The sequence below is a fragment of the Zea mays genome, chromosome 10 (assembly GCF_902167145.1).
Source record: "Zea mays cultivar B73 chromosome 10, Zm-B73-REFERENCE-NAM-5.0, whole genome shotgun sequence".
Classification (NCBI taxonomy): Eukaryota; Viridiplantae; Streptophyta; class Magnoliopsida; order Poales; family Poaceae; genus Zea; species Zea mays.
Genome location: NC_050105.1, coordinates 33,973,796 through 33,983,484, shown reverse-complemented (window position 1 = coordinate 33,983,484; position 9,689 = coordinate 33,973,796). Strand labels below are relative to the sequence as shown.

General features: G+C 45.1%; 1 protein-coding gene across 1 annotated transcript in view; it reads right to left on the bottom strand.

Moving 5' to 3' along the window:
- Window positions 1-403: 403 nt before the first annotated feature.
- LOC103642371 (uncharacterized) overlaps window positions 404-9,689 on the bottom strand; it is a 34,354-nt gene continuing 25,068 nt past the window's right edge. The window contains exons 2-3 of the mRNA XM_020545320.1: window positions 775-989; window positions 404-691 (exon numbers count right to left, since the gene is read on the bottom strand). Of these exons, the coding sequence (XP_020400909.1) occupies window positions 404-691; window positions 775-989 (503 nt within the window). The remainder of the gene's footprint in view (window positions 692-774; window positions 990-9,689) is intronic.

Genomic DNA, 9,689 nt, shown 5'->3' with positions numbered 1-9,689 from the left:
TGCAATGACTCTGTTTTCAGTGCATACTAGATGTATGATGCAAGTTACAGTGCCCAGAATTGATTGACATGATGTTGTATATACATATAGTCCAAAATTTCATCGTCATGGAATGCCCAGCTTCTGTCATAGAATGTATAGAATCTGTCACAAAATGTATAGGCTGAAAGAAACATGCAGGCCGAAAAAATTTCATCGCACACAAGTAAATCATCATAAGCAATAGATATCTTTATTTCCAACATACATCACAAAGACACAGATTACACAAGAGATGTCCAAGAGCACGAAGGCCCATATTTCCTACGAAGTACACATACATCCACCACAACAGGTTCAATACAACTTGTTCTTCAATAGTACTACAACTTCAACAGAAAAGCCAATACTTCATCGACATTGCCTACTTCAACACAAAAGCTACAACCAAGAAGATGGCAAACACCAGGAGTACTGTTACATTCACACATCCACACACGAGACAAATCAAGCTTCCCATGCCATCTCTGTTCTTGCTAACCATTTCCGTCACCTTGTTCAGATTTTGCTCTAAGCTATCAATTTTTCCCACGAGCTCAGGAACCTTGGTTGTCGAACCTGCTGCAATGGTGGAGGATGCTGACGATAGATATCCATTATCCTGAAGGAATACCAAATATTCTTCCTCGAACCAAAACCTATCACATGTCCCCTGCATCCAAATTTCAGCAAAGTCAACCACTGCAAAGAAGAATGAAATTTGGGCAATGCAAATTATTCAACCACTTCACTGACATTTCTACGGTTCTTCCTAGGACACTTGAAAAATTTCATTCCAACATTATTGGAGTACGTGGTATTAGCAGCAAACACCCTCACATCCTTGCAATCTGGGCACATTATCAACGGCAACCTGGTCACATCATCGATCGGCGCCTCCAGATCGATGCCAATGGGCACAGTTCCTGTAGCAACAACAGCAAGGGGTCTGGGTTCTATGACATCCCTAGCTGTGCTTCACCGCCGAGAGCATGCAGTTGATGACCAGGCCTACGACATGGCCCCTGATTGATGCACATGGGAATGATTAGCAACTATGATTCCAATTGAAAGATGAACAGGGAGGGGATGAGGGCGCCTCTGCCAACCAAATCCAAGAATTTGGCCACCTACCAACCTGATTTAGTCGCGGCGGTCACTGGAGATCCGCGCTCCTTCGGGCGGCCTGGCAACGGAGCTCGCGTTGCCTCCGCCTAGGCTACCGCGCCGTCACCTGGGGAGACGGGGAGGCAGCTACGCCCGGAGCCTGCCCAACACCGGTCGTGCATAGCCCAGACGCCACCAGCCGCACGATGCTCGCCCACCGCTCGCCGTCCTCCGCATTGCCAGAGGCCGCCCTCCGCTCGTTTTCGTCTTCGGTGGTGTGGGGGAGATGGGAAAGTGAATGCAGTCAACAGAAAGGGGTATGGTCCTTTTTTGGAAAAAACATAAAGTGACGCCGCCAAATCATCACATAAAGGCACATCTAAGCGTCATAAAAGTAAAACTGTCTGCCGGCTCCTGGCGCCTGACAATATATGATGAATCTGCGTACCCTTATGTGACAACAAAAACACTATCGTCATAAAATCTTCATGGCCTCATGAAATTATGACGACTCAAAAAAAATCCATCATATTATGTGACATTATATGACGATAACTGACCTTGTCATTAGGTATTTTGTCATAAAAGGACAAATTTCTTGTAGTGGGGATAACATCATCGTATCATAAGTATTCACATCATGTTCATTGATTAAAGTAAAGCAATAGCATAAAGCTAACCATGAAAACCCAAAAGGTAAACAAGGATAAGGTAAATACAGACTAGTCAATCCTTATGTTTCAATAATGTAATGTGTCACGGTGAATTATAAAGTATGTGGGACAGGATAGGTCAGAGGACACTTGCCTTCACTAGGTTGTTGCTTAGGAAGATCTTCGGTAACATACTCATGAACCACGGGCTGCTCGTTGTCTAAATAAAGCGATCATACATTCAATACATTTGGAAAAGTACAAATGAACAGCACACCAGACATGTACAATCAAGTGAACACAAGTTTGACAAGGCATTATGAACACAAAGGATAGACTTAAGTGCTAGGAGTTAATTCATTTAGAGATAAGTGATTATGGATTATATAGTTTAGTTCTACTAACTTTAGTGAGACATACAATTATCACATAGATAACTTCATACATGACATAATATTAACCTCACTAAACTAAACACCTAAGTACAATTAAGGTTTTCATTTTTATTTATTTTCCTAAGTAAACTAACACATAAACTAACCTATAGCTTAGGCCAAAAATTAGAGTACACAGACTGTGGATGAACATAATTTATTTGAATAGAGAATATTCCTATGAACATTTTGCAATTTGAACCACTAAATTTGGAGTTCATATAAAAAAGATATGAAATAAACAAGTTTTGAAGTTTGAAATATGAAACTAATCCCAATTCTGTGATTATTTGAATGGTCAGGGTTCTGTTTAAAAGAAGTCAGGGACCTGCGCGCAATTCTCAGGGACGACAGGTTCTATTACCCGGGAACTGGGGGTCTTGCAAAACAGCCGCGCGAAGGGGTATCGGGCTTTTCCAACCGCTAGATCGTAGATGGACGGTCAGGATTAGATCAGGGAACGAGCGCGCGGGCGCAGACGAGCGAGTGTAGCTGTCAAGTGGGGACGAGGCATCAGCGATCAGAGGGGAAGGCGGGCTGACCAGTCGGGCCCAGCGCCAGGGGGCGCAGACGCTTACTGGCAGGCCCGAGGATAGGGCGCGCTGGCGCGAATTGGTACCCGGTGATCTAGACCACGCGATCAGGATCAAACGGTGGAGATCAATGCCGGGAAGGTTTTACGGCTACGGGCGGCGCCGCTCCTGCTCCTTGGCGGTGAGGAACGGCCACGACAAGGCTCTAGGGGTTTGAGGAAGGGCTTAGGCGTGCTCAGGGTGATCTGGCGAACTCAGTCGTGGGCGCAATACTGGCGTGGAGACACCAGAGGGTGCGAAACACGGCGAGGCGGCCTAACGGCGGCGCGGATCAACTCCGGCGAGGAATTGCGTGGACACTAGGGCAGTGACAGATGAAATAAGTGCATAGGAAGGTTGCACACCTCGAGGGCGAACTCAGGAGCGCTCTGGTGACGGCGGGGATGCAGAGAAGCCTCGGGTCAACGACAGTGGACTCTGGCTACACGGGAAAATACTCCGGTGAGCACGGACTGGGCAAACCAGAGAGGCTAAGGGCGAACCGAGGGGTGTCCTGAGTTGCTGACGGCGAGGCGGAACTCACCGAGGCAACGAACGAGACGGGGGCTCAACGGCGGCCGTGGAACGGGCGGCAGACTTCGTTGAGCGGCGACAGAGCTGCCTGGATGCGCGTGCAGGGCGAGGATGCTCGGCTGAGGGTGCAAATGAGCAGGGGGAAGTGGGCGAGCGGGGTGCGGGCTCTAAAGGGGTCGAGGGCGTGTGGAGATGGCTGGAAAATGCATGGACGTGGGCGTGTCCACGACAGGAGTGAGCGGGCGGGAGGTTAGAGATGGGGGCCTGACGGGTGGGGTCTGCGAGGTAGAGAGAGGGAACGAGCGCGTGCGCGAGGGGATCGACGTCGACAGGCCTGGCCCACCGGGCAGCGAGAGGGAGAGAGAGCGTGCGTGCGTGGACGCGGGTGGTCACTGGCAAGTGGGGTCCACCTGTCAGACGACGCGGGCTCGCGCGCGCGGTTTGGCTGGGCCGACTGGGCAGAAATGGCCTTTTCTTTTTCCCTGGAATTTCTAATGGCTTTTCTATTTTATTTTCCCTAGGGTTTTCAATTCAAATTCAATTCAAGTTTTAAATTCAAACTAAATCAAACATGTGCAACAATTCAAAGAATATTTGGAGCTCAGCATGATGCAACATTTCATGACTCATATTGTTTTGACAAAATAAAATAATTAATCCCTCTCTAATTAAGCTAAATCTACCCAAAAGAAAAAGAGAAAGAGAGGAACTAGAGAGAGAAGAGTAACACCTGAATTTGGTAGGTAATTAGAAAGAAATTTTATGCCCCCCAATTCAGGGTGTCACCCATCTCGGTTTCGTATCGCCTTCAATTTGGTTCTGCACCTTACTGGGGCTACCATCGTGCTCGGGGGTGAGCTCTGGTGTGGCACGACAATGGCGCTGCCGCGATGAGTAGAGCACCGTCATCGTCGGCGTATTCTCGGGGGGAGATCACCGTGGACCGACGATCTTACAAGCAACTGTTAGGATTAGATTATGAATAACGGTTCGTGCTGGGCAATCCGATGCGTCCAAATGCAATCGGTCGGCCAAGATTAGAGGTTGGGTACCCAGTCGTCCGATGACTTATGCACCGTTGATTTTGGATCGGTCGGTCATATGTCATGATCAGTATTTAAAATCCCCACCGTTGATCACCAATCTGACGATCGCCTGTGGGTACCGGTTCGGGTAGGTGCTCGATTTAATCTGTGTCGTCCATATCCGATCGCACGACCACGAATAGACGGTACCTCTTCAGCCAGGTAGTTTCACAAAAGAGACCTTGTACTTTTTGGTAACTAACCCGCCATCCATGCTAGTGTTAGGAATCCTTCAAAGCAGTCCTTGCATTTTTCACAAAAGCCCCTGATCATCTGCAGAATTGCGTCGAGGTCCTGAAATCCTTAATAATGATAGAATTAAAACCTAGAATTTAATAAATCCATATCTCCTTCGTTTTTACCCCGATTTGGTCCATTCAAATGGTGTTAGCTTCGCAATAATATTGCCTATGTTTCGGTAACCTTACTTTATCAAATAATAGGGTTTCGAAAATAAATATTCATTCAACTTATGCTCAAGGGATTAAATCTAATAATCAAAGTTAATATATCCATAATAATAGTGGGACTAAAATATAAACTCTAGTAGAATTATAAAATAGATTAAATATAAATTGTGATTTATTTGTCATAACATTTCGAAATTATATTAATCAATGAAGAATAAAGGATTTACTATTTAACTACGTAGAACTCGAGAATATTTTATCTTTTTAACCGTAACTCCAGTTTTAGCCGTTCTCGAACCCACGATCTCGTAGCGATGTGTAGATTATTATTATGCAGTTTGTGCTTATGTTTAGTGTGATGTTAATTTTGTCTATACCATGCTTATTTGTATTGCTACGTATAACAGTAAGATCACGAGAATCTGAAGAGCATCCTGGTACCTGGAATCTTGAGTCTCAAGCAAGTTGTGCCCTTGATCACTTTTATTTACCCAATAATATTCTCTATAATCATTTTGGCATGTATAGGCTTAATTTTGATGGGACCCAATAGGTCACCCTAGTTTGGTTATCTTTACACCTTGTTTACCCCTGTACTTTTGGGTAGTCTTTGCTATGCTATATATGGTTTTGGGTGTTGAGATAACTATTATATATGGTCATTCTTTAATATTATTGTTCTATTTCTGTTCATGATAAGACCATTATGTTAATTGGAACATCGAGCTTAACTTGAGAAACACGTGCCACCATAAGGGTGGAATGGGACACCCTTGGCTGACTAATTAGGAAAGCTAGTGGAGGACTACCTTACCCGAAAGGGGCAAGGGCAGTAGGGGTGTAGGCATGTAGGGAGCTTCTCGGGTTGATTTTGCTGCGATGACGGTCAGACGGGGGATTCCTTCATTGCTCTTCCTAGAAAATGTAGCGGGTTTTCTGAAGCTAGTGGAACTTTGTAAAGGCCTCGCAGTGTTACCCTGCCTCGTCTCCTCGGTAGAGATGAATGGGACTTCTAGACCCCTTGGCATACGGGTGGCATGATTTGTGGGTAAAGGATACCAACTCTACATAGTGTAAAACTGGTATACTAGCCGAGCTCGCGGTCATGAGCACCTCAAGACTCTTGCATGATTAATTTATGGAACTAAATTCAATTTGTCATATGCATTGCATCACGAGTGTTGTTATCAATTTTGATCTACTACTTATTTTTAGTAATTGCTAATAAAATTTTGACCAACTTTAAAAGCAATGCTCAGCTTCAACCATCCTCTTTGGTAAGCCTTACACTTTACATGAGCTTGCACCTTTGGCTAGTTCATGCACATTATTCCCCACAACTTGTTGGACGATGAACGTATGTGAGCTCACCCTTGCTGTCTCACACGCCCATAGGTCTAGAAGGTACTGCAGGATGAGGCGCAGGAGGATGCTGTGATGAGTTCATAAGAGGTCTAGGTCGTCGTCTCACAGTCAACTTTGGGTTGCTGGATCGTTGTCTTCATATGATGTAGTTATTTAATTGTTTTGTACAGAACTCATATTATATAATAAAGATGTGACATTCATTTCTGTACCATAAGTCATCATATGTGTAAGACTTGGTCATAGCATACTTGATGATTATTTTCACGCTCGGGTCCCTAAAACTCGGGTGTGACACACCAGGCGCCGAACAGAGCAAGGACGACGGCCGACGCGAAGCTTGGGCAGCGGCGCGAGGCTATGTCTCAATGGTGACCTAGCGCATCCAATTTTTCTCGTCTAAGTTCGGACTAAATGGAGCAGAGGGAAGCAGCGGCTTGGAATTTATCGGCACGAGGGGAGTTCGTTGCAGTTGCAGTCCGCGCGAGATCGGCAGAGCCCGATTACGCCATCACCACCCGCGAGCTGACATCGAGGGAGATTGGGCGGATAAGGCAGCTGACGAGCCAGGCCCACGTTGCGGTGACTCGAGTGACCCGTGGTTCCCAGGAGAGGGCAATCCTGATGATCCGGCCCCGCAAGTCAGAGATATAACGCAAGGCACGGACGCGTCTGAGGTCTGACGAGTTGGCCCCATGGAGACAGCGAGCGGTCACGGCTTGAGGGGAAGATGATGGCTTGGGTCCACACGGCAATGAGCACGCGCGAGGTGATTCACCTGACCGGCGGGGACTACTACACAGCGACCTAGGCGAGAGCTCATGTGCTCGGATGCAGCTGAGGCTGAGGAGTGGGCCCAGGCCGCCAGCGCCGAGGCGCGCATGGATGTAAGTGGGCTGCACGATTCGGGGTGAAGTGGGTCGGCCAATGGGAAAACGGCCCAACGCGAGGTATGAATTATGCTATTATTTTTTCTTTTATTTTTCTTGTTTTCTTTTCTTTTTGTTTGCTTTTCAGTTTTCAAATTCACATAAAAAATCAAAACTCTGAATTTATGTTCAAATGCTACAATATGAATGCAAAGTACATATTTTCATATATTTATATTAATTATTTTATTCCTTTGTTTTAAGCCAAGGTCCAAAATGTGCCATGCACACATTCATTTCATTTTAGAAAAGAAAATATTATTTTTTAGTATGTGATCAAATTTGAAGTTAAAAAATGAATATCCATTACCTTAATCTTTATCAAGGAACATTTTTCTTAATATGTTTTTAAGGAGTTTAAAATAATAATTAATATGTAATTCTTTGCTCTAGTTATTGTCCTTCCATCTAAACTTGTCTCACTAATTTGAATACAAACTTGAGAATACAAGAATCTCAACATGAGATTCATTTTCTTTTATGTATTTATTTATTTTATTATTTTTCTCTCATACAATTTTTTGGGCTTTACACATTCTCGGCAGAGGGCGTGGGAGCAGGCGCCTCCTCACCGTATTCGTCCGACACCAGCCCCGACACCGACCTGCACAGTGGCTATTGCACATCCATGAGGACAGTTCACATCATGCGCACACCATCGTTTTTGTCGTCGTTGGACGTCTCGTTCGTCTTCCTGGCCTTCGCCCTGTTCTTCCTGACCAACCTGCTGCCCCCGCCCACGGTCGTAGCCGCGAGTCGACCGACGCTCGTCGATGTGGGTATGGGGCGAGTTGGTCTTGCTCCTGGTCTTTCTCCATGAGTGCCACCGAGGAGGACACGATGGAGCCTGCCACGCTTAGGTTATCTTAGCGATGGGGAGTCCAGGTCTGATATATTGGACAACCAAGGCTTGTAGCGCGACAGCAGTCGGCATATGCTACAGAGTTGGTGGTGGTGTTGTGTCGCCTCGGCGGGTCCAGGGCTGGGAAGGCAATAACATTCTCTCGTCCTTCTCGGACTGACACCTGGTGCGGGTGCCTGTCAATTTGGAGCTGCTCCAGCTAGGCTTCTTTCTTCGCTTGCGTGCTCTCTCCATATATGTATCTAGCGGTATACTATCTATGTCACCTCTAGATGCCCAGGTCTTCGTCGTGTCCTTCTCCGGCAATGAACATGTATGCCTGCCTCTTCCCTTCCCTTCCTACTCTACGAAACCTTGGAAGTGGGGGAGGCGAGGGATGGGGATCTCTGATTTGCTGCCTATGGTAACCGTTCAATGGCTCGATATCGCCTGATGTCTACATGGCCTTTCACTTACCACTGTGTCGACTCGGTATGCTTCTACCACTTCTATGTACCTGTCACCCATCCTTTTATCATTGCAAAAATTATTGTGTTGTTCCTCCGTTGTTTTGGGTGTTATATTTTTGTTGTGCTAATGACTGAACATAATTTACGTGTGTTAATACTTTATTTATTGTCTAAACATGGTTTGTGTTCTTCTGATGATGGCTCATGGATCCTATAAAATATGTGTTAGGATTTGGAGATCCATGCGGGCACTACCACAGGGTGCTCGTCCATTGTGTTCTTGGCTCTTGCATGCATTAGGTCGTTTCTGAGACCACATTGACGCAATGGACTCCATGGTGTTTGAGGTTGCTGAATTCGATGGAGCAGCAATGATCTGTCATGCTAACAGTAAAAGGAAATGTTATTTGTTGATTTTAAATGTTAGTAATTGCTACGAAGTACCATAAATTGTATGGAGCGCATCAAGTTTTTATTGATGCCTGACTTTAGCAACCACTCCATATTTTGATCTATCTTTTTTATAAGTTTGAGTTCATGTGACTTATTTTAGAAATTTTAGCTCACAAACTTTCTCTTATTTGGTCTCTGTATGGTGGAATTATATCATTCTATAATCTCTGTTCGTTCAGTCAGTCGTTGTGAACTCTCTTCTAATCGCTCCCTTCATTGGTCGTGTTATACCAAGATATAATGGATGGAGTAAACAACAACATCAGTTAGTCAAATAAAAAATTATGCGCAGAGTGGAGACAATCAATAAAAATTCTTGAGATTTTTTGGTAAATACTTTAAGTGGGTATTGTTGTGAGCCGTCGTAACGCACGGACAACCGACTAGTTATATTAACACCGAGGGTTGCTTGGAGGCTATCGGACATAAAAAAGACCGTCGGACCTTTGCTTGTTTCCTATTGTGACGGCATGTAAAAATAGGAGGGAATGTGTGGAATACAAAAGTCAAACTAATCCAAGCTACAGCTACATACGGTATATGGAGTCTATTTATTTTTAAGATAATTGAAAAAATATCAAGTTCCATCCTAAAGAAGGAATCAGACCATGACGAGTGAACAAACATACTATATACTGTGTGTCACCTAATACGTTCGGTAAAGGTATACTTTTGCCGAGTGTCAATATAGTGGACACTCGGCAAACGCTCCGTCGCCGTTACCGATCACTGTGACGGCAACTTTTCTTTGCCGAATTTCTGTTAACACTCGGCAAAGTACTTGGTAAAGAAGCCGCTGTCGATGTACAGTTCGCCGA